This window comes from Carlito syrichta, unplaced genomic scaffold (assembly GCF_000164805.1).
Source record: "Carlito syrichta isolate Samal-C Ts95f unplaced genomic scaffold, Tarsius_syrichta-2.0.1 Scaffold314028, whole genome shotgun sequence".
Lineage (NCBI taxonomy): Eukaryota > Metazoa > Chordata > Mammalia > Primates > Tarsiidae > Carlito > Carlito syrichta.
Window position 1 is genome coordinate 1,262,235 of NW_007258124.1, and position 24,391 is coordinate 1,286,625.

The following is a 24,391-nucleotide window of genomic DNA, read 5'->3' on the forward strand; positions in this document are numbered from 1 at the left end:
TATTTCTGGAATGATTGTTTGGGGACACCAGTATTGTACAGGGTTGATGCTTAGCAGGTTTGGTCTAATTGAAGGGGTGTTCATAAAACTGAATTTTAAATCAGATTATATCTCTGGTACAACTTGAGAGGACCTTTTATTTTTCACCTTTTCATTCTCTCATTTAAAAATTCTCATATGAATTTGTGTCAGGGACCAGTATATTTCCTTAAGGAATACTATAGAGAAGTTTGTGACTATCTGAATATATTTCTCATATTTGATTTCTTCTTCCTCCTGAACAATTTCCTCTTTTTCTAAGAGATTGTAATCACCAGCAAAATTTGAAAATGAGAGAGTAGAGGAAAGGAGAGAGAAAAAAAAAAAGGAGGAAAAAAAAAAGAATAAAAGAAACATAAAGTCCATGCGGTTTTCTGGGGTTAATTTGAATTGTACCAGTTGGTTTCATTTTGCAATACAAAAGAAAAATTCAGGCCTAAGGGCCTAAGACTTTCATTAAATTCAGCTTTGGTGAGCTCTAATAATACAGTGGTTTATTAAAAGCGTGAAAAATGTCATTGTGGAGGCCTTCCCTAAGCAGTGGCCTCACCTCTTGGGTATGACTCATGCTTCCTCCATGGCCGCCTGAGCTGTAAAGTTGGGGGCAGGATATTTGAAGTCCAGCAAACCCGTTCCTTGACTCTCTCTTGCCATTTGGCTGGGATCACGTCCCAATTAGCAATCTTGCCATACAGAGCAGTAGCTGGACAGCAAAAGTGAGAGCGGGTCAGAGTGCTTAGGGCTGTTGTAAATGATTAGTCCAAAAGAGTAGCGCAAAACTTAGAACTTAGTCCCCGGCAGGAGTCTGCTGGAGGAAATGAAAGGATCAACAACATGAGAGAAGCACTGTGGCCGATTGTTCCTGACCACAGTCACAGGCTTTTCTGTGTGTGCCGGAAATTGACCTCATCAAACGTTGAGGATGCAGACAGGGCAAGGATAATGATAAGGCAGGTGATGATTGCTAAATCATCCACCCCTCAGAGATGGTGGAATTGGTCAATACCTTGCCAATCATTCCCTTTCCTTCGTCTATAAAAAGCAGTGGGATTTTTGTTGTTGTTGCGTGAAAAATGCAAAATGAGCATGAACTGGTATTAATATTAATTGGAAGCTTACTAGTTGCAATCTCTTTCATTTCTTACTAAGTGTTTTCTTTCCGAAGTATCTCATTTGGCCCGTGAACCAAGCCTAGGAGGCTGGCAACACAGATATTACTCATCCCTTTTTATAATGGAGGAAACCGAAGCCAAGAAAGATGGAGGGACTTGCCCAAGGCCTCCAACAAGATGGTAACAGAGCCGGGACTTTCTTTCAAACATAGATTTATTCCCAGGGTCACTGAGTTTGGCAACAGACTTTGAATGAGGTAGCAAAAGCTCAGGCTGTCCCTTCCTGGAGGCACTAGTGAGGATGGCTGGCGGCTCTGTTGGAGGCACATCCTTGATTGTTGTCCTGTGTCCTGGACCAGCCCCAAACCCCTGGCAGTGAGGGGCTCAGAAGGCTGCAAAGACTAGGCAGGATTCTTCCCAGCCCGCCCTCTCGCCGCCCTGCCTTGGCAAGTGTACCTCACTGCACATAGATCTCGGTTTTGGCATCTGGAAAAGGAGGCTTAACTGTGAGACAGGAGAAGCAATAAAGTCAATAAATAGAATTTCCCAGAAAAAAAAAAAAAGTCTCACCTCTTTTAAGCATCTAAAATGAAACCTGTGCAGACAGGAATCCCAAGTTGGGGGAAGGGGAACAACTGAACTGGCACACATTTCATCTGTATTATCTCATTTAATCTTTTCTTTTTTTTTTTTTTTGAGTTGGAGTCTCACTCTGTCACCCAGACTGGAATGCAGTGGCCACTCCCGGCCACCGCAGCCTCGACCTGCTGGGCTCCGGCGATCCTTCCGCCTCAGCCTTCCGAGTAGCTGGAACTACAGGTGTGCGCTACCACACCTGGCTAATTTTTTGATTTATTGTAGAGATGAGGGCTCACTAAGTTGCCCAGGTGGGTCTCGAACCCGCGGGCTCAGGCAATCTACTCACCTCAGCCTCCCAAGGCGCGGGATTACAGGTTGAGCCACCGAGCCTGGCTTAATCTTTTCTATAATCTTGGATGATAGGCAGTATTTTATGACCCCCAATTAGCCTGTGGGGAAGACAGGCTCACAGAGATTAGGTAAATATCTCATAAGTGGTGAAGCTCCAGGCCCATTCTCTTTCCACTACCAGGTCTGGCTTCTCCCCCCAGAGCTCCCGTAAACTACTGCTCGGAGAGTCCAGAGAATCACAGGGGCGGCAGAAGTCCCAGCCTGGAAACAGAGCCTCATGGTGACTTCCCTATCACCCCATAGTCTCCATACTTGTTGGATCTTACCTCCCTTCAGCAAAAGCCTTTAAAGCACAAACTACCAATATATTATTCATATATTGATTTATAAATTACATATATAAGTACTACCGTACAAATATAGACATGAGATATTTGAAAAGGATGAAATTAAAATAAATAGAAGTTTGAGTATCTCTTTCCCTTACTTTACTCTGAAGAATTCTACTACAGAGTCAGACAGAATTCCAATATGAGAAACTCGTGATTACAGACATTATTCATGGAATCGAAGTTCTTTAGTGCTGGTAGGGATACAAGGAGCTGCCTAGAAGATTTAAAAGAAGGTTCAGACAGAGTCACATAGCCAGCATGTAACAGATCTGAGACTAGGACCACATCTCCTCACACCTAGCCCCAAGTTCTATTCTTTGCCCTACACTGATATAAAAAAGAAGCCAAAAGTTCATTTTCTTGAGCCAGAAAATTACATTTGGGTCTCCAGTGTAACAGGCCAGAGTGTAATGCCTGAAACTCCCATGCTGTTTCTGGAGAAAATTCAGGTCCATTCGCAGCCCTGAAGAGACAGCCATTGGCTTTTCAATCTGGACCACTGAGCAGTGGGCCAGACCACCAGCACGTGGGGTCTAGGGAGAAGGAAGACTGCACTGTGCTGTATTTGATGCTATTAAAAGCAGCTCACATAGTTTCCATCATTTCTCATGGAGCTGTGTCATTTCATAGACCCAGCCCTTGCTTCAGGCGCCCTAGCTAGGAATTCTGGATGTTAAAGAAAAGTGACTCCAAAATAAATCTCTTCCAGGTTGTCCCAAGGAAGCATATTTCAGGAATTGAAAAGGCAAGAAGAGGGCTCCTTAGTTCTGCCACCCAAGTCAAGCGGGGCTTGGGCCATCCCCAAAATGCCCTATTCTTCACCCCCCACCCTCTGCTTAACACTTTAAACAGTTGTTTTAGAGGTACCTGAATTATGTTATGTACTGATTCTCCTAGCTGACTCATGGAAAGGGTGAGACCTAATGCAATGACAGCCCCCTCCTCTGATCAACCCCCTCTCTGCAATGTGGAGACCAACAGATAACCCAAGTTCATGGAGGTGGTGGAGGTGTTTGTAAATTATCATCCTCTGTAAGGATAACCCTCTGTCATGTTGTACCCTTCAACTCATAAAATTATTTTAAGACATATTTGTTTTCTTTTTTTAATGAACTGAAATCTATTGGGTCCAGCAGCCTCAGTGGAAAAGGGGCAAGGCAAGACAGATGACAGAATGCACAGTGATGACAGTGGTGACAGTGGTGACAGTTGCAGCAGTAGCAGCATCTTAAAGAAAATGTGAAAACTTCGGTTAGAGAGACTTGGATTTGAAGTCAGTTATGACTCTTAGTCCATAACCTTGAGCAAATTTCTTCATTTCCTTGAACCTCAGTGTTCTCCTCTGTAGGTAGTGGTCATAATACTTCTACCAAGCTGTTGGGAAGATTAGAGAGTCTATATAGTAGAGTGCCAAACCTAATGCTTTATGACTGATTACTAATAAACTAAATGTAAAATGTATTTTTTATTTTCTCATTTTACAGATGAGAAAACTAAAATTCAGTGAGTTCAGATTCAATTCAGTGAGTTCAGATTCAATTCAATGATTCATTTTCTAAATCAGAAATCCAAAGCAATGCCCTTTCATTAAAGGAGGCCATAAAGTGGGGGGAGGGGAAAATAGCATTTGTTGGATGCCTGTTTAGTATTGGAACATCAGGGACAGAGAATGTGCCAGGCTCTCTCACACATGCTATTTTAATCTCCACAATCCCAAGAAACAGATGTTATTAGATATTATTATCTCCATTTCTTTGACATAGACATAGAAGGGATGTCTTTGCTTAAATTCACAAACCAGAAAGTGACAGGACCAAGTCTTGAACTCAGGATTTCTGGCTAAGGGTGCTGAGTTGGTCCTACTTAGTTCTACCACCCAAGCCAAGTGGGGCTTGGGCCATCTCCCAAATGCCCTATCCCCCTCCCCTGCTTAACACTTTAAACAGTTGTTTTAAAGGTACTTGAATTATGTACTGACTCTCCTAGCGTGGACCAAGCTAACTCATCTACATGGAAAGGGTGAGACCTAATGCAATTATAGCCCCCTCCTCTGATCAGCCCCCTCTCTGCAACATGGAGAACAACAGATAACCCAAGTTCATGGCCCGGTTGTGGTAGACATTGATTGAAGCGTTGCTTCAGTGAGGCAACATTCACTCCTTAGGGGAAAATGGGAGATCAGGAGTGCAAAATCCAGAGCTTGTTCTTGCTAGAAGACTGGAAAAGAAGCAACAGTGAGATAGGTCTTGAGTCATCAACTCTCCTTTTTAAAAAATTTTAGATTCGGGGGTACACCTCTTTGTTCATTACATGGACATTTTGTGTAGTGATGGGGATTAAGGCTTCAAATAGGCTTAAAGAATGCCTGGGGCAGTCTTCACCAAATCCCATGCTGGAGAATCCTCCACAGGATCACCAGTGGACTCTCTGGCAATTGGCCTCTGGCTGTGGGCTTCCTTGTTGATGGACCGCCACTTCAAAGAGCCCCAACTGGGACTCTCTTGCCTGGCCTGGAAAAGGGAAAGATCCACAAAGCTGCCTTGTACCCTCGGCACCAAGAGGTCTCAGACAGCTCTTACTGGGTTGAGCCTTTTTCCTACTGGATGTGTCTCTCAAAGAAGAAAGTAGGACGGCTGGGAAGTGTTTGAGAGGAGCCTCCATTTGCCCAGTCATAAAATAGGAGGAGTACTTTCCACCTTCCAATTAGTGATGCTCTCTGACTGCCACAAGTGATTCGGTCAAGTATATCTGGAGGAGTCTTCCAATTCCTTACACCCAAAGCCAGAGGTTGAGGTGGCACACACTGAGGGACTTTCTAGCTCAATAGCTTATTTACAGGTCGGCTGACAAGTGAGTCTTCTGCTACTGCTCCACGGTTCACATGGGCACCTGCTAGGGTTAGGAGAAAGGTCAAGCTGCGAAAGGATGAGGAACCCAGGAGCAGGGTTGTGTCCTGGATGTGTACCCTGTACCAGGTCCTCTGCTAGGAACTTTATACTGGGAGCCATGCCTTGGGACTCCTTGGCCTTAGTTTGGTTTGTTTTGTTTTTTCTCTTCTTAAGAGGGATACAAGACCAGTCCCACCTTGGCATAGGCTGAGTGGTCTCCCATGGAAGGGTTTGAAAGAGGAGACAATTTGGAATCTCCGAAAGAGAAAAAGGTGTTGGAGCATAGGGGTTGGATGCTGCGAACAGTTCTCCTGGGCCCACCTGCCCCTAGGAAGAACTGGACGGACATAAAGATAGGGCTGACAGTGTGAGTGTCACACTCGGTACAGGCCTATCAGGTCGCCCACAGCCTTGCAGATGAGCTGCAGAAGTGCCCTGCATCCTCACCACGCACAAGGTGGCAGCCAAAGCAAAGGACACAGGCCACGCCAAGCTGAAAGCAGAGTCACCAGTGAATGCACCACTCCTGTCCTGGAGCAGCCTCATGTCTGCTGCTTGGGCAGGTCACTGGCTTCCCATGTGTGCACAACCATCACTGATGTTTAGTGCCCCAGTGCCGCTCAGGGCAGCCCAAAGATGTGCAGCCTCACACAGCTGACACTAAGGCGGGGGCAGCCCAGACCCAAGGATTTGCCACCATGGCAGACTCTGCTAGACCTGATGGATGAGAGGAAACGTATATGGATGGAAGGGTCTTTAGGAGGTAGAATCTGCATCATTTGGGCTGGCAGGGAGGGCGTGGGAGGAGTCCAGACTCGGATTTGAGCAACTGGGTGTCAGCTGGTGGTGCCATTTACCAAAACAGGACATGAGGGAGCGCAGGAGAGAGATTCTGAGTTCCTGTTTGAACAGGGTGAATTGAAGTCCTAACCTCTCTTAAACAGAGGCGTCCAGGAGACGGTGTCAGGACAGAGAACAGAGCTTAGACTTGAGGTTCATTGGTGTAGTTGGGTAGAGAAGCTGCGGGACAGATGGCATTACCTAGGCAGAGAACCCCATGAGAAGTGAGGACTGCTCAAGACCCAACTTGAGTGGCAGCATCTTTAAAGGCCTGGGCTGAAAACAGGTAGTCTGAGGAGGAAAACTGGCGAGTCAGGAGGAAAGCAAATGTGGCCCAGAAGTCAATTTTCATCCGTTTGACCAACCCTTCACAACATCCACCACTTGCTGCCATTACTGCCGTGAGCATTGGGGCACAGTTTCTTTTAGTCTTTCTTTTTTTTTTCCAGGTATTTTTATAATCACAACTTATTTTTTTCTTTAATTAAATCTTGTAAAGGAGTTATACATGCTCATAACAAGTTAAACAAGACATAGTTGTGTGAGAGAACCATCATAAACAATTGCCTCTAAATCATCTCTGTGTCCCTAAAACACACACACTCACACAAGTACATATCACACACATAGGTCATACACATGTGTATAAGTCTGTCTTTTGTTTTGTATTACACGCACACAAATGAGAGACCATGTATCAGAAAATTGTTTTCACATAAAATTTTCTGGATCTACACACATATTTTATTCTCTTGTTAATTGCTATTTAATTCTCTTTAGTTATGCTACACCAATCTTTTTTCTTTTCATTTCAAATGTTCCTGAGATTGCATCTAAATTATGATCCTCTTTTTTCACTTAATTTTAAATCAATTTTTTTTTGCCATTAAAGGCTGTTTGTAAACATAATTTCAATGACTGCATCATATTCCAGAACATGAGTATATCATAATTTACCAAATTACTTTCTATTCATTTGGTGCTATTAAAAACAATACCGGCCAGGTGCAGTGGCTCACGCCTGTAATCCCAGCATTTTGGAAGGCCGAGGTGGGAGGATTACTTGAGCCCAGCCTAGGCAACATAGTGAAAACATAGTGAGACCTCATCTCTTTAAAAAAAAAAAAAAAAGAAAAAGAAAATTAGCAGGGTGAAGTGGCGCCTACCTGTAGTCCCAGATACCTAGGAGGCTGAAGCAGAAAGATCACTTGGACCCTGGAATTTGAGGTTGCGGTGAGCCGTGATCATACCACTGCACTCCAGCCTGGGCAATTGAGTGAGACCCTGACTCTAATAGTAGTAATAATAATAATAATAATAATGCCAAAATGGAAGTTACGGAGTATGATGCTTTGTCCACATTTCTGGTTATTTTTGTTAGAGTATGAACACTTCTAGCATCTTTGTCCATGCTACCAAATTACTTTTTCTAGAAAAACTATATCAATTTATACTCCCACCAGCGATGATTAAGAGAGACCCCTAACATATATATATATATATATATATATATATATATATTTTTTTTTTTTTTTTGAGTTGGAGTCTTACTCTGTTGCCCAGACTGGGGTGCAGTGGCCGCTTCCGGCCACCTCAGCCTCGACCTGCTGGGCTCCGGCGAGCCTTCCGCCTCAGCCTTCCAAGTAGCTGGAATTACAGGCATGTGCTACCAGGCCTGGCTGATTTTTTTTATTTATTGTAGAGATGAGGTCTCGCTGCCCAGGCGGGTCTTGAACCCGCGGGCACTCACCTCAGCCTCCCAAAGGCGTGGGATTACAGGCTGAGCCACCGAGCCCGGCTTTCATCTTTTCTTAAAATGTTTACTAATCTGTTAGGCAAAAGTGACATGTCATTCCTTTAACTTGCATTTTAGACTATTAGTGAGGTTAGCTTTGTCTAGGTTAATAATCCATTTATAACTCCTCTTCTGCTTATCTGGACATGTTACCCACTGCTCTGGTCTCTGAGTAAGCCTTCCTCCTTCAGCACCCACTCCACGCCCTGAGCTCTCCTGCTCCGGATGTTCATTCCCCATCGCTGGCCCCAAAATGGTCCTTTCCCTGTGGTTCTGTATCCCTTGCCATCTGCTCACAAGCCTCACCCCTCCCTCCCACGACTGGTCTCCCACAAGGCTTCTCTGTCTCTGGGTGTCCCTTGCTCTGCATAACCCAAGTCCCCTCTCCAGAGAACAGTGCAACCAAACACGAGCCTAGAGTGTTCCAGTAGGCTGGCAGGATCTATCCTCAGACTAGGATCAGTGCTGACAGGCTGGCAGACACAGCAGGGGCCCTTGCCGCCAGGACCTGGGGGACTAGGGGGACTGCCGTTGGGGACTAGCCCTCTGGGACTTGGCACAGCTCTTCCTTTCCCGTTTCCCTCCTCTCCCCATTATTCTGACTCGGGCTTTACCTTCATAAATGATGCAGTGTGGTGGTTTGGGGTTTCTGCAGGAGAATTTCTGTGCTCCTCAGGGCACAGGGGCCTGTTTGCCCTTGTTAGACAAGAGGAACCCTAGACGCTCTGCAGACCCCATCAGGCTGCGGTAATAAGCAGCGGTCGTTTGAGCTGCAGAGTGTAAACCTGGCCCTTCTTAGTGAGAATTCGCAGAAATCCCACTGGAGATTCTTCTGCCCCTGCCCTGTCTACTTTCCTTCATAATGATAAATGGCTGAAAAGAAAACTATCTAATCTCCAAACTGCTTGCTTTTTTTCTCCTCTTTCTTCAAGGAGAGAAGGAAGAACACGGTCACATAAAACAGAGTCCTTCATCGCCTGCTTCTCAGGAGACAGTTCTTTCCCTTTTCATCCCGGGCCTGTTTCTGATCTGTGATGGGCTCGCATTGAAAGCTCCAACCTGGCCCTCTCTAATCAACTGCGACAGCCGCTGCAGTTGCTTGGGTTGCCCATCGAAATTGAATTGATTACCCGGCCCCTTTGCCATTTTGTTCAGCGCACAATTGCTTAATAGCTGTCACCTTGGCTTTCAGTCCAGGCCGGCTTCGGGCTGACTGGTTCCCATTACTCAGGATGGCCAGTGCAAGTTCATCACCTTTACAGGATGTCCCTGATTGATTCCGTATGCCTTGGAGACCTGCAATATATTTGCATAGGGGGGCGAGGGGGCTTGTTGGGGGACGGAATAGAAATCTCTGGGCCTCAGGCACTGCCAGTTTTCACTGCAGGGCTTGCCATATTTGAATCATTACCAGCACTTCTTGTTAGGAGTCTGGCCTCTGCTGACATAGCTGCTAATGAATTTGTAAATTTTTAAAAAATACAAAACAACCCACCCTGCTCTAACCTTTGCTGTCGCCACCTGCTGCCGGGTGGGGGCGGCAAGCAAATAGGTCCCTTTTCCTGCCTGAGCTTGTGGGCTTTAAAATGACAGTCTCTCCCTCCTGGCCCCCTTCCCCTGCCCGCAGAGCAGGAGACCCAGGCTTGGAGGGAGACAGCTTTCAAGTGAAATCCTTTGCGCTGGAAACTACTTCAATTAGACAGCAGGGGGAATGTTAACATGCCCTCCGGCCTTTTAAGTGGGTTTTAATTTTATGTTGTAAGATAAGACACTGCCAGGCTGAGCTGCTACTCCTCCAGCAGGCTCCATTAGTGGGGCGAACCAAGGCCTCTTGACTCCCCCTGAGGCCCAGCTGAGGCTGGAAGTTGGTTTGGTTTTTTAATAATTTGTCAGTCTGACCCAGCTTCTCTTTTCCTTCTCTCTTTTGTTATTCCAGGCTGTTGTGTTGCTGAGGGCTGTAGAGTGGCTGAGTTGCTGCTGAGAGGCCTAACTGGGCTTCCCCTCTGTGGCCTGGCCCTGGGCTGAGAGCAGAGCCCCGGAGGCCGCCTACCCATGGCCATGCAGTTGAACGTTAATCGGCTTTTGTCCCTTCCCAGGCAGGGCACAGCAGAAGCAGACCCTTTTCATGTGGCAGGTTTCTGGCCCGATGATGTATGACCTGTTGGCGCTACTGAATGGTGCCCTTTGTTCTAGGATATCCCATGTGCCCCCTTTTTATTGAGTTGTTGATTCAGAGGGGCAAGAAAGTTCCACAAATCCCACTGCAGGCCCGGCTTTAGCCATGCCCAGGTGGGGAAGCCCAGGGACCTCACGCTTCCCAGAAAGCTGGTAGGAAGCTGTGGGCTGCCTCGAGGCAAAATACTCCGTAAGAAGTGGCTTTCTTACCTCAGACTCAGCCAACTGTGTGTCTAGAGCGAGCCCAGGAACATACAGCTTGCCCCCAGCCCTCTGCCTGGGCTCTAGAGGCTGTGGAGTATCCCAACTGTGCAGTCTTCACCCAGAAAGAAAAGAGCAGAGCAGGTGGGAGTTAGCAAGAGCGCCCCTCACCCCCGTCCCTTGAGCCAAACTCAATCACATTTTTCTCTGTGACCAACAAGCCTGAGGTGGGAGCCAAGCTAAGGGAGGAAGGAACTTGGCCCCCTGTTCTGCAGGAAGACGTCCAGTCCTAGAGCTGCAAGAGAAGGACTCCAGGAGACAAGGCTGACTTTTTACCCAGCAGGAAATCTAATTGCAGCCCTGGTGAGGATGAGGATTCAAGGGCACCCTGCCCCTTTCTTCTCTTCTCCGAGGTTCCCAGGCCCAACGGCAGTGGAGAGATGGTGGGTATGGGTGAGCAGCTTTAGGGAAGGAGCTGTGAGGGGGCGGGGCAGGTGGCAAGGGGCTGTCAGGAGGGAGACCCGACAGCACCTCCCCACATCTGTCTCTTCAAATCTAGTGGGGTGAACCTGGACTGGAATTTGTCTCCTTTTTTTTTCAATTTTGTGGCTGAGCTTCAGGGATCTGGCAAAGGAGTGGGCAAGTGGGGGCTTTGCCAGGCCTTGACTCACCCTCTCTGGAGTTACAGTGGTGATGAGCTCACACCTCTGACTGCTCCAGGCAGCCCCAGGCGCTGACTTGAACCTGTTCTTCAGTTCCTTTTCTGAAGCAGCTGCACAGATCCCACCAGGAATTCCCTACTTATGAGACCACTTCCCCCAAATTGCTAGGTTATGTGCTGAGTGCTAAAAGGTGACAGATTCTTGCTTACTGCCTGCTCTGTCCTTGTGGGGTCTTCATGGGCCCTAGAATCCAGACCTATAACCTGGGGAGTTATGTGAGATCAAAGGTATATTGCTCCATTGGTCCTGAATGACCTCACTCTGAGCTCAGAAGCTCCATGGTACCAATGTTCAGAGGAACTGAGGGCCTCATCTGGCCCCAGGGAGAAAGTACCAGCAAAAGGGAGGCAGATACCATCACTGAGCCAAGAAGTGACACGTCGGAATAAAGAACATCCACACACTTCACAGTTGTAAAATGGCTTTATGTTCCGATATGTAAAATAAAATGTCCATGCTATATAACACAACACTTGGAGTTCCATATCACCTGTTAGCTAATGTGTTTTCTAAAAAAGCTTTATCTGTAGTGTGTGTTTGTGTGTGTATGTGTGTGTGTGTGTGTGTGTATGTTTATATATATATATATTTATTTATATGCTTTATCTAAACCATTCTTAGTTATTAACATCAAACACGTAATAAAAATTTAAATAGACGTCTTTCCAAATACCCCCTCCAATGTTCATTTTTATTAAGTTTATTTGTTTAAAAAGCAAAGCTGAATTTGACATGTGGCCTGCATTTGTGAGAGATATATATATATATTTATATTTATTTATTTATATAATATATAAATAGCTATTCAGCATGCAAAGAGTTTAGTGATTTCCCAAAGTTGCTTTAGAGTTCACACCTGCCACCACAGTGGCCTGGTGATGTCCAATGCTAAAGAGCAGTGCTGAGGACCATAAGAGCACCTCACGGGAGAATCCTCTTTGCTCCTCTGAGCTCGCTGGCTGAATTTACCAGAAGAAATGAATTGGTTCTCAATTCTCTTTTTTTATTTCTGTTGGGTTTTCTTGCGCCAGGAGGCATGGATTTTCTGGGAGCAGAACAGACCCTGGAGATGCCGCCGGCCATGAGCTCCAATGTGGTCTCCCAGGGACAATGCCAGGTAAGGCATGTTTCACAACGGCCAAAGGATGCAGATGGTGTTTGGGGGACTAAGTCTTGCACCCCAGGGTGAGAGATCGTACACTGGGGACCTAGGGGGAGAGGCTCTGAACTTTATGACAAAACCTGAATGATGATAGATGCTATTGATTGCATCTTCCCTCCTCTTGAAGGGAAAAAAAAAACCTTTAGAAATATCCATCCGGTGTCATTTAGCACACGAAACCCTTTCTGAAAATCATCCCTCAGATCTCAGAGCTTTAGAAATCAATCCCTAGGCTGCTAACCAAGCAGCCAGTCCCACTCTCAAAGCACACTTTGTGGTGTAGCTAAGCCTACCTCTCAGGTGGTCTCACAGAATCTCCAGAAGCCAAAGGAGTGAGCCTCCTGCTACTAAAACAAGATTCTCAGCTCCCCTTGCAAGCAGAAGGCCAGGATGCTAAAATGCACACAGAGCCCTCCCACCTCAGCAATGAGAATCTTCCCACTCCAGCAATGAGGATCTTTCCCTGTGGGAGAGAACTCACCACCTGGCCCCTGAGTAAATCAAAGGTTATATTATAAAGACTTCTAAATAACTCATATGAACCACCCATTCCCTTACCCGTGGGCATGTCAAGAAATGTCAGATAACAATAGACACAGGTCCCGCAGCCAAAATAACTTCTTAGGTAATTGTGGGTTTTTTCTTGTCATGGCCTCAATTGTATGTCAGAAGATAGATGCTCTCCAAATACACATGTGCACACATGCAGACATGTGTACACACATACACACACACACACACACACACACACACACACACACACACACACACACCCTCTGAAATACCTGCCTGTGTTTCTCGGTGGTGCAGGCCACCCACGGAGGTTAATATTGGAGCAACCCGGTCCCAGAGCTGCCAAGGAGCCATGGGAGTCATCCGTCAGTCCAGTTCTCTACAGTCCCCATTCCTGAATGATACTGCAAGGAAGATTCTCGGGACAAGGAGAAGGTCTGAGAGTAGAGAAACTCATTGGCAGCATTCAGGTGTGGAGAGGGTGGCTTCCTCTCACACCCTGGGGGAAGGCCACGCTCTCGTGGGAATGAGGTGGTGGGCCCCCGCTCTCGGACCTGAGACTGTGAGAGCTGATTATAGACACTGAAGTGGGCATTTCCCGGTGGCTGGGAGCTCTGAGCGGTGAGGGTGGGCAGCCGAGGCATCATGGTGGTGGCCGTGAAGTGCGTGGGGAAGGGCTGGTATGGCACAGTCTCCATTGTCTGCACGCTGTAGCTGGTGTACGGTGAGACTGAAGTCCACATGTTACAGCTCAGCGGGGGTGGCGGCAGGTCATCCACCCCAGACACCCCGGCAATCTCGGGCCCTGAACCTGAGTACATGCAGGCTTCTCTTGGGGTCACCTCACTGCAATAGGAGGGGCTCAGCATCTGTTGGTCGTAGGGAGGGGGAGAACGGAAATAGTGATCCTCCCCCACCGATGAGGGAGCTTCCAGATAGGACCGCTTGCAGGGTAAGTCCAGGTGGCGGGCACCGTCTGCTGAAAGGCAAAGAAACACTGAGGAAGAACCATTTCCACCAGCCAGGGGCCCAGAGCACCCTGCTGGATGCCAGGACAGCCTGCCTTTGTCACTCAGCGCCCGCCCTTGTCCTATGTTGCTATGGCACTCCCAGAGTCATTTTAATTAGCTACAGCTTTTATAAGGTGGCAGCAACCAAGAAGTGGTCTGATTACGGACCCTACTCAAAGGCTACGGGGGACCACATCGCTGGACACTGAGTGTAGCGCTTAGCCAGGCAGCATGTGGCTTTGATCCTTGGCCAGCCTGACTCTTGGGATAGGAAGAGGCCTCAGTATGCAGTGGCATTCTCAGGCTTGGCCAGCCCTGGCTAAGGAAAGTGGAGGCAATGCCAGGCCAACCCAGGCCCAGAGGCCACATGTGTCTGAGTTAACCAGACAATTAAGGCCACAAGGTTTCTGCCTCGATCCTCAGCTCCCAGCAGGGCCTTGGGACTGCCAAAGCTACTCATAGGCATGTTTCTGTGGCTTTTAGAAGAGGAAGCAACTCTGTGTGTTCAAAGAAGATTCATCAGATTATTAATACACAGATTCCAACGTGACAGTGTCTGCAGAACTAAGAAATGTTGCTGACAATAAATGAAAGGGTAATAGACTTTTCAGGCTAAGCTGATCCTCTGGGGAAAGATGACATCAGATGCCACAAATCATGTGTGTGTGTCTTTCAACATCCCTAGCCATGAAGTCTTAACTATCTGAAGTGGCACGACCTCCCCTGGGACCCAGGGCTGACCCCAGTCTGAAGGCTTGGGGAGCAGGCCCCCTCAGCCAATTTGAGAAAACTCCTCTGTGGCTCATTTTGGCTGCCCTTCTGTTTCCTCCAGGGATTCCTTCTGGGAGTTGTGTGTGTACACATGGGGGCTGGAGGTGGCGGGGGCTGGGTGTGGCTGAAGGCCCGTGCTCACCTCTCCCCTCTGCCCCTGCTGGAGGCGTCTGCCCTGCCCAGGGGAACTGCTCATCTCTCTGACCCTGCTCTCTCCTCAGCCCTCCTCTCCATCTCTCCAAAGCCCTCCATGCTCCCTGCTCTTGGTCTTGGCAGGTGGCCCAGTCACTCCAGGTCAGATTCTGTAAAGGGCCAGATCGTAAATACTTCAGACTTTGTGGGTCATATAGTATTTGTCACAACTACTACTTGACCTGTTGCTGCCCCACAAAAGCAGCCATAGGCGATATGTAAATAAATGAGTATGGCTGTGTTCCAATGAAACTTTATTTATGGGTACTAAAATTTGAATTTCATATAATGTTCACATATCATGAAATCTTCTTCTTGTGATTTTTTTCAACTATTTAAAAATGAGAAAACCATTTTGTAAAGATAGCAGGCTGGATTTGGTCCAAGGGCCACAGGCTGCCGGCCCACGCTCTAGGTCCCCGAGTTCTAATGGGGCTTGTGCAGGGGATACTTGGGGCCCTGCCTGGCCTGTTCCCAGGAACAGGGCTGGAAGAACATTCTGGATTTCTTTGAAATTCCCAAGGAATTTCAGTGACCTGGTGAGGTCTTCTGGTGGAGTACCACTAATCATCCCGATTCCAACAATGGAGAAACTGAGACCAGGTACCAAAGCACAGATGTTATGGTTCCCAGTTCAGGGCTTCTCTTCTTCACGAGGAAGCCTAAACAGACAGTGCTACAGCCTGTCCTCCTTTACCCGGTCTACATCTACAATAACTCATTTCTACTCTCAAGAAGCTTCTGCAGATCCTGGCATGATGAGGTAGAGCGCCCTAACACAGAACTCCGGGGGATCCCTGTTCTGGAATTGAAGTTGCTTTGCCCAACGACAGCCCCAACTCCAAACCCTCTGGTCTGGGAAGCATTAGCTTCCCCTTGAGCCTCAAGCCAGAGCCCAACTGACTGCGTGTCTTTGTTCCACCCCATACGGTTCTCAAAGCCGTGACTTAGAGCAACACCTGGACTTGGGCAGAGGTGCCAGTGTCTGGGGATACCAGGACCACAGAGCTGTCTGTGAGAGTTCCAAAGGCTGCATTAAAGGTGAGATCCAGCATCTCTGCACTAGGAAAGATGGCCCTGCATCCAGCCATGGTTCCTAACTCTTAAGTTCTGCTTTTCCAGGTCACACGAGCCCCAGGTGAGTGTGTGTACATGCACGTCCATGAACATACACACTCACATGTGTGGTGGGGAGTGGTTATGGGGACGTCCTCACCCCTCCTCTGACCCCCCTAGAGCATCTAGACCAGGAGAGCACTACCTCGTCTTTTTAGGCAGTGATAGAAGAGGCTTGAGTCCCTCTGGGTGGGGAAGGTGCCGAGGGGCAGGTCTTGCGACTCGGTGAGCTGCGCGTGTGCCCCGTTCTCATGCTGGTAGTGCTGGAGCGCCTGGTGGGTGCCGAGCAAGGGGCCAACATCAGGCGTGGCCGACAGCTGGGGGGAGACGAGCCTCTGCCTCATGATGCTTTTGGAAATCACAGGATATTCTTTGCTGAAGGATGGGGAATACGGGGTCAAGACAGGAAGAGAGTGAGGATGCTTTGAGGGCTGCTGAGTCCACGTTCCTGAACCCCAGAAGCTCGCCCCACCCCCGGGCCGGGAAGCCCCACCTCTGCAGCCGGGCCACACGCAGGTCACTGTCATCACTGCCCCGGAATCCTTTGGCAAAAGGGTTGTTCTCAATTTTCAGCTGCGTGATCTGTCAGGAAAGGACACGTGGTAGAGTCACCAGGAGGAAGGCAGGACTGGGCTGACCCTGGCCCTCCTCCCCAACTCAGGTGCATTCACAACTGTGGCGGGGCCTGGGGAAGTTGGCTTGTCCTTGGCTCTGATCCATTCTCCTTGCTCTAGACCCCCTGCTCTCTAGCCCACTGCCTGGCTTCAGTTCCCCATCAGTGTCTCCTGGGGTCCTATAACAGCTTGCCAGTGAGCATCCTGTGCATGTCACCTCCATCTGTACAACTGCCACAACAGGTTCTGAGTGACCATTTTAAATGCAAATCTGACTGTCACTCTTCTGCCTAAAATCCACCACACCGACAGCCCTTCCCTGCCCCTGCCCCTCTCTCAGTCCCAGCGCACACAATGTGAAAGGCACCCTGAGAAGAGGTGCAGGGCAAAGGCAGAGAGGCAGGACGGAACAGCCTGTCAGGGACCAGGAGGCAGTCTGGCGTGCTGAGCTAGGCAGGGTAAGCAGCAGCAGTGGGAGGCTGGGTCATCCCAGCATCTCTGACCACAGCCTGGGATGGGCCTCCCCAAGGCTCAGGCCCTGCTCCCAACCAGCTGACAGTGCCTAGGGATCCTCTCCCCATTCCCCACCCCTCTCTCTGCAGGCTCAGACTCCTACCTTTGGATGCACCAGGAGAAAGAAGATTGTAGAACAAAAGCACCTAACACTCAAACCCCAAGGCAGGTTTCGTGCTCCCAGTCTTTACAGTTGCCAACTTTGTCCATCTCTCAAAATATAGAGACCATAATTACCCTGTGCCAGAAATGCACATGCCTGGTGCCCTTTTCTGCTCATCCTTCAATCTACTCACTGCTCTGAGGGACATTGCAGGCTTCTGAGCTCCCTGCACTGGGCCCGCCCCAGACTCACTATGTCTCGGGCTTTACTCCTACCTCTGTGCAGGGGTGGCAGAAATGTCAGTGGTGTCCATGGTGGGGGCTGTGGAGGTTGTGGCTGTACCTTGTGATTCTGGTAGGAGGTCACAGAGATGAAGGAGGTCTCTGGGAACACGTGGGTACAGAAGGCTGTGTTTTTGGAGCCAAAAGCATTGTTCTCATCAGCCTTAACAATGTGTAGCCGCGGCTGGTACTTGTGCATGGAGTTGAGAATGATCTGGAAGAGAAGGGTCTCATTCTGAGCTCCAGGGCCCCCCCCCCTCAAGCCCCAGGCCCCTGACCTCATTCAGCTGGCCCTGGGCTGGCTTTCAACCTCCTAAAAGTCCAGAGTCCAGGGCCTGACTACCAAGACTGAAGCTCCCAAGTAAAGAGCCAGGTCCCTGAGCCCCAAACTCAGCCCCCATGGACCCCACTTAGACTCTCTGCTTCAGCACTAACACCTGGCCCCAGGACCCTCAGCCTCAGTTCTCATATTTGTAAAACAGGATCACAACACATAACTCCCTCAGGGGTCCCCCTCCAGGCTGACCTCTTCCCACCCTCAGGGTGACCTGTCTTTCCTAGAAATGCCTGCTGTGAGCCCTCAGCTACCTCCTCCCAGATTCCTCAGCCACAAAAGCAGCTTCACAGTCCAGGGCTTTGCAGGATGAGGTAGAGGGAAGAAGCTGAGGAGAATGTCCCACCCTGACTTTTTTCAGTCACTCAGTCCTTCATGCATTTCTCATGGTCACAGACACCCACTGAGGGAGAGACCCAGATGCATCCCAGCCTGCAGGGAAGCTCAGCATAGGCTAGAGTTCAAGACTCCAAGGAAGGGAGACATGCAATGTACCTAAAATCATGCCAGAGAGGTTCCAGGCACCCAGGGCCTTTGAGGACGAGGGGCTGGGACAGGCGGGTTGCCCCAGTCAGACACAGCTGAACCTGGGAGGCGTGGCCACCAGAGCCCTGGGAGTAGCTCACAGTAGTTGCTGCTCCAAACCGGCTTCATTTGGCTTCACCTCACGGTAGCAGCTGCATCATGTGCCATTAAAATGTATTTTTTATCGTTGACATTTGCCAGATGCCCTCCCCATTGGAGGCAGGACCAGGAATTTGGGGCATTTTATCAGCACTGTGGCTTTTGTTAACCCTTTGCTTTCTGTCCTGGCCAGGCCAGGCTGGCCCTCAGGTCCCATTCCCTTCTGAGTTCTTTTCTCTCTATCTGGGAGTATCCCATCCTTGGGTCGGCCCTGCTGGCTCCTACCCTTCCAGGTTCTCAGGTGCCAGTCCTGGTGCTGAAACTTAGTGAAAGGTTTAACCCTTTGGTGACCGACATGCCAAGAGAAAGGCCAGAGTCAGGCTCTTCCATGGCAAGCTTGGGCTGAAGTATCAGTCTGGGAAGACCTTGGTCTCATCATGCCCTGGGGAACAGGGACAGACCAGAGAGCAGGCTCAGCTAGAGGTGGGGGTGGGCAGGAGCTGGGCTGTGTGCTCCGGCCTTCTCTGGGCTCCTTGGTTTTGGTTAGGCAGCTCCCTCCAGCAGGAACCAGTCTTTCTGCCTTCTCCATTGGCCACTCCCTCCTCAGCCTTCAGTGGCAAACCTCTAGACTTGTAGGGCGGGCAAGTACAGGACTACTCAAACCCCAAACCAGTTCCTGTAGCTGGGGATCTGCTGCCCAACCAGGGGCCTGACAGATGAGAAACTCAGAGTAAGACTGAAGGACACGAGTCCTACCTAGGGAGGCCTCCATGCGTGTCCCTTTCCAGGAACCTGGGAACACTTCTGTGGTGAGAGGAGCTGTGTCTTGGGAAGCACCTCCCAGGCCCTTTAGGTTACTCTGTCACAATGCACTATTCATAAAGCCGCAGGAGCCCACAAAGGACCCATGTGCCCTGAAGATCTGGCCATTGAATACCTGAGAGGGGACCTAGACGTCTCCAGGAATGCGCAGTTCCTACCTGTGCACCTTTGCACATGCAGTTCCCTCTGCTGTCTTGATTGCCCTTTCCTGCTCTCTCGCTCTCACTTCCTAGGCCTATTGTCTCTTCCTGGAAGGCTCAACTTTTCTGGAAAACCTGAAGATTAGGGCCTGCTCTGAACCCCCGGTGCTAAAAGCTCCTCCCGGTGCATTATCTACTTGGCTGTTATTAGGGGCTTCCCTAATAGCACTGCTTCCTAGTAACTTCCTATTTCTTCACTGTCCCTTCTATTAAACTCCAAACTCCTCAGGAGAAAAAGTCATGTATTTTATTCCTTCTATATCTCCAGGCTCCTTTGCCCTGAAAGAGCAGCTAGTAAGTGCAAGGCTACGTTACGGGACTAGGAAGATTTGGATCATGATCACAAACTTTCTGCAGGAATGTGGGCAAGTGCCCTCCTCTCTGGTCTTTACTTGCTCACTGGAGAAAAGATAATCTCTAAGGCATTTTTCAGGTCAAAAATTGTAATTAAACACATGCACAGACAGTCTCTCACATGCTCCAGCCTGCGGGACTGGCCCCTGATCACTCTGGCTCTCCTGGAGTGGCAACACAAAGATAGCTGACAGAACCCATAGGCATCACCACCCCAGGGGATCTGTGCAGGACACTAAGACAGACAGTAGCACCCGCCCTGCTCCTGGGCAGTCACAAGTGGTCATAGCCCTGTCAAAGCTCTGAGTGTCATCAATTCCCCGTTTCCCCACTGTCACCCATCTCCAGGTCCACTCAGTGCCCAAATCCTGTGATTCTGTCTATAAAACAAAAGCCTCTCCATTCCCTGCAGGCCCCTGCTTCAGGCCCCACCATTTCTGCCCAGGTTGCTGGGATAGCCTCCCCGTCTCCATCTACTTCCTCCCCATTTCCACCTGCTACACATCCTATCTGGTCATTCCCCAGCTCGAACCTTCTGGGACCTCCAGGAAGATGCTCATTGTTTGAGAGCAGGGCTCTTTGTATTTCTTCTTCTTGCCCCCACATCCCCCTCCCAGCACTCCTGCCAGTATTTAGGGATCACTAAATGCCTTCTATTCATAGTGCCACTTTTGAGCATTCCCTCTTTCTCCTTGGAATAAAGGCCACACTCCTTTGATCATTCCCTCTTTCTCCTTGGAATAAGGGCCACACTGCAAAGTCCCTGGGATGGAGGAACTGTCTACACTCTTTCCAAGTGAGGGAACCAGCCATGCTGGCAGGGAAACCTGGGAAGAGGGAAACCACCAGACTTACAGGGGCAGGTGGGAGCCACTAGGAGAGTGCAGTCCCAGCCACAGAGAAGTCAAGAAACCTCTTTAATCTCCGTTCACCAGTTGCAAGTCCTGAGCAAGCTCCTCCCCTCCATCCACTGGGGTTCTCATCTGTAAAGTGGGGCTGGCCACCGAGTGGATCCCTCCCAACTGACAGTCTGGAACCTGGACAGGTATCTGTAAGAAAGTCTTGGGCCTCAGTCCCATCAGCCGGGAGAATGTGAAACCAACTCAGTGACTCACGCACCTGGCTTTGCTCGGAAGTTCCTCAGGCGCCACATTAAACTACTTTGCCAGAGTTTCACATTTATATTTGTTGCAGAGGATACAAGGCCAAATGGGCCAGCCACGTCAACAACCCCACTACATGACTGGTTCCGTCATCATCATTGTTTTACAGAAATGGGATTCATTATGTTCTGGCCACAATTCAGAAGCCTGTTCTATTTTAACAACTGCAATAGAGCCAAACATCCCTCTCCTCAAGAGATCGCCGTAGCATGCTTGGCCAATATGGCCCACATTTATCTACGCTAGAATCACAGAACATTAGTGCATGGCAAGGCAGACCATTGAGATCATTCTAGTCCAACCCCCTAATTTTACAGATGAGGAACAGAAGACTTGTGGTGGGAACGCGACTTGCCCAAGGACACACAGCTGGTCCGAGACACAATTCTGAGCAGGATCCCGATGGCCTTTGGGGGTGGGGGGGTGGGCACACACTGCTTTCAACAAGCTCAGTAATTAATAAGAAGGTGTCAACCAAACATTTTAAAGGATGTGGGTCACCAACCCTACTGTCCATCATAGAACACACATTATCTGGATGCTAGCCACATACTAGTGTGGCTAATGTCCATTTTGTCTTGCATTAAAACTGGATTTACCCTACATCAAAATTCTATTTTCCAAGACGACCTCCTCCATCATCCTTCTCATCCTCCCCAGCCCTGCAAAGAGGTTAAGACAGAGATGGAGGAGGAGGAGAAAACAGACCCAGAGAGGCAAGTGACTGGTCCAAGAAAAATTCAGACTAGAACAAATCAGGAAGCCCATTAGCCCACTTAAGGGGCCTTGGCCACATGGGCCACTGGCCTCACTCCCAGGGCAGTAACCCCAGGGTCGTGCCATAGAGTCCCCAAACCTCCCTGCCTTCTCTTACTGCGATAGCAATACTAGCCAGTGTTTACTGAGCATATCCTATGTGCCCGGCTCTGTACTAGGCAATTTACATACATCATCTAATTAATCTTTATAACATTCTTATAAAGTAGGCATTATTATTGTCCTCATTTTAAAGATGAGGAACTGAGGGTCAAGGAGGTAAAGGCATTTCTCAACATCAGACAGCCAATTTGAGGCAGAGCTAGAATTGGTACTAATGTCCAAGTCTGAGTTCCTGCCTTTATCTGGGGAAGTTGACACCTGATTTAGGGTTCTGTGGGGTTCCTGTATGTCCCAAAGTACCCAGCAAGTGCTTGGCACACTGTCAGGGCTTAGCAAATATGGGATGAAAAGAGGGAGAGAAATAGCTCTGTATCCCCAATAGCAAGTAAACAGCATTAGCTCTTGGGGGACATCAGTCCCTGGCAGAGGAAGTGCCTTTGCGTACTGCAACCCCCTTCAATGGGTTCACGCATTCACCTTCTGTCTACAGGCATTCACTGCTTTGCCAGACATTGTGCTAAGCACTAGAATACAACGGTGACTGAAATCCTCATGGCTTACTATCTAGCAAGGAAGTCACACAGTAACCCCAAAAAGCAAGCAAAAATAAGTGGTGAGAAAATATAGTGGGAGAAAGACTATACTAATAACAAACACAGCAACATACCTAACAAGAAATGTGTAGGATTTTAAGAAGGAAACTTGAGTACACTTTGAAGGACCAAAAGAAACAAAAAACAAAACACACACAAAAAAAAAACTTCAGCAAGCAAGGAGACAGGCATTCCTAGCAATCCTCCCTAAGTAAATTAATAATTTAGAGCAATTCCAATAAAAATACAAATAAGTTTTTTTTTCAACACTACAAGCTGATTCTGAAGTTCATTTTTAAAAAAATAGGCAAGATTAGCCAAGAAAATGCTGAAAAGATCAAGGAGGACTAGCCCTGCCAAACGCTAAAACCTATTATTCAGTCTCCAGTTAAAAGACTGGCACATAAATAGGCACAAATTCATATGGGGATTGAGTGTACAAAAATAAAGCATCTTAAACCAGGGAAGGAAAGAGGACTATTCAATTACTGATGTTGGGACAATTGGATAGCTCTCTAGAAAAAAAAAAATTGGATTCACACCTCATATCAATGCCAGGATAAATTCCAAAAGGATCAATGGTTTAAATATAAAAATAATCCATAAAATACTAGAAGAAAATTCTTTTGTAAGTAAAGAGTGGATTTGGGCTTTCAATAACTCAAAATCCAGACTCCATAAGGAAAAGACTGATAAATTCAATCAAAAGCATCTGTGTGGGAATAGCAGCAGTACAGGCAAAATCAAACGACAAATGACAAACTGGGAAAACACATACAGCTCATACCACAGATAAGAGCTAAGTCTTCCTACTTGATAAAAGCTCATAGAACTTGATATCAAAACTCTAAGAGAAGAATGAGCAAAGGATAAGTACAGCAGTTCACAGAAGAGGAAGCAGATATTTAAAAATGCTTGACCTCACTCATAATGAAGGAAATGTAAATTAAGACTAAAAGTGCTATCTACCTTTCCCCTACTGACCAAAATCCAAAAGTCTGCTCTCCCATCTCTGCTGGTAAGGCTATAGCAATGGGAATATCATCAGTTCACCTCCCAGGGAGGGCAATTTGGCAATATTTTCAAAATTACAAATCCAAATACCCTTTGAACAGGCCACTTATTGCACAGATGCATTCTACACAGTTTAAGATGACATATGTACAAGCTTAATTAGAAGAGCAAAAAACAGGAAAACACTTCATTCCTTCCCAAAAGACTGGCTGCAGAATCTATGGAACAATCATGTAATGAAATTCTATGCAGCTACAAAGGAAGGGATAGAGAAACTCTCTATGAATGGAACAGTCTTCAAGATATGTTAAGTTTATACAGCAAGGTGCAAAAATGTTTATGTAGTATGCTACCTTTGTGTACAAAAGAGGGAGTTTGAGATTATATATTCTTCCTTATGAGCAAAAAGAAACAATGAAAAGAAATTAGTAACAGTGGTTACCTGTGTGTGGGTTGAAGAACCTGAGTGGATGGGGTACGAGTAGAAGATGTTTTTAAATTACTCAGTGATTTACTTTTAAATCAAGCAATCGCATTTTCCATTCATAATAAATTTTAAAAACGCAAATAGGCACGAAAGTATAACTTTGGCAAGTACTGGCATGAAACGGTGCACAGTGCTCTGAGAGTAGAATGGGGACCCTGAACTTCCTTCCTGAAGAAGGTACGTTTACTTGGATCCCAAGGTTCAGGAGTAACCAACTAGGTGAAGAGGGTGGGAAAGTCATCCCAGGCCTAAGGGTGGGGCAGTTGGGCCACCCAATAGCTGGGTTTCCCTGCTTCCAGATCAGGAGAAAAGACTGATCTATGTCCCAGCCATCTCTGTGCCCTGCTGCAGGATACAGGCCCTATCCACACCCCAGTGAGGTCCTCCTAGATATCCCAAAACCCAAGTATTGCTAGGAGTTTATTAAAAAGAGGAGGAAGCCGGGCTCGGTGGCTCAGCCTGTAATCCTGTGCCTTTGGGAGGCTGAGGTGAGTGGATTGCCTGAGCCCGCGGGTTCGAGACCCGCCTGGGCAGCGAGACCTCATCTCTGCT

At 48.0% G+C, this 24,391-nt stretch overlaps 1 protein-coding gene across 1 annotated transcript in view; it reads right to left on the reverse strand.

Moving 5' to 3' along the window:
• Nucleotides 1-13,036: 13,036 nt before the first annotated feature.
• TBX4 (T-box 4) overlaps nucleotides 13,037-24,391 on the reverse strand; it is a 29,221-nt gene continuing 17,866 nt past the window's right edge. The window contains exons 7-10 of the mRNA XM_021718945.1: nucleotides 17,431-17,583; nucleotides 16,352-16,440; nucleotides 16,004-16,233; nucleotides 13,037-13,748 (exon numbers count right to left, since the gene is read on the reverse strand). Of these exons, the coding sequence (XP_021574620.1) occupies nucleotides 13,129-13,748; nucleotides 16,004-16,233; nucleotides 16,352-16,440; nucleotides 17,431-17,583 (1,092 nt within the window). The 3' untranslated portion in view covers nucleotides 13,037-13,128. The remainder of the gene's footprint in view (nucleotides 13,749-16,003; nucleotides 16,234-16,351; nucleotides 16,441-17,430; nucleotides 17,584-24,391) is intronic.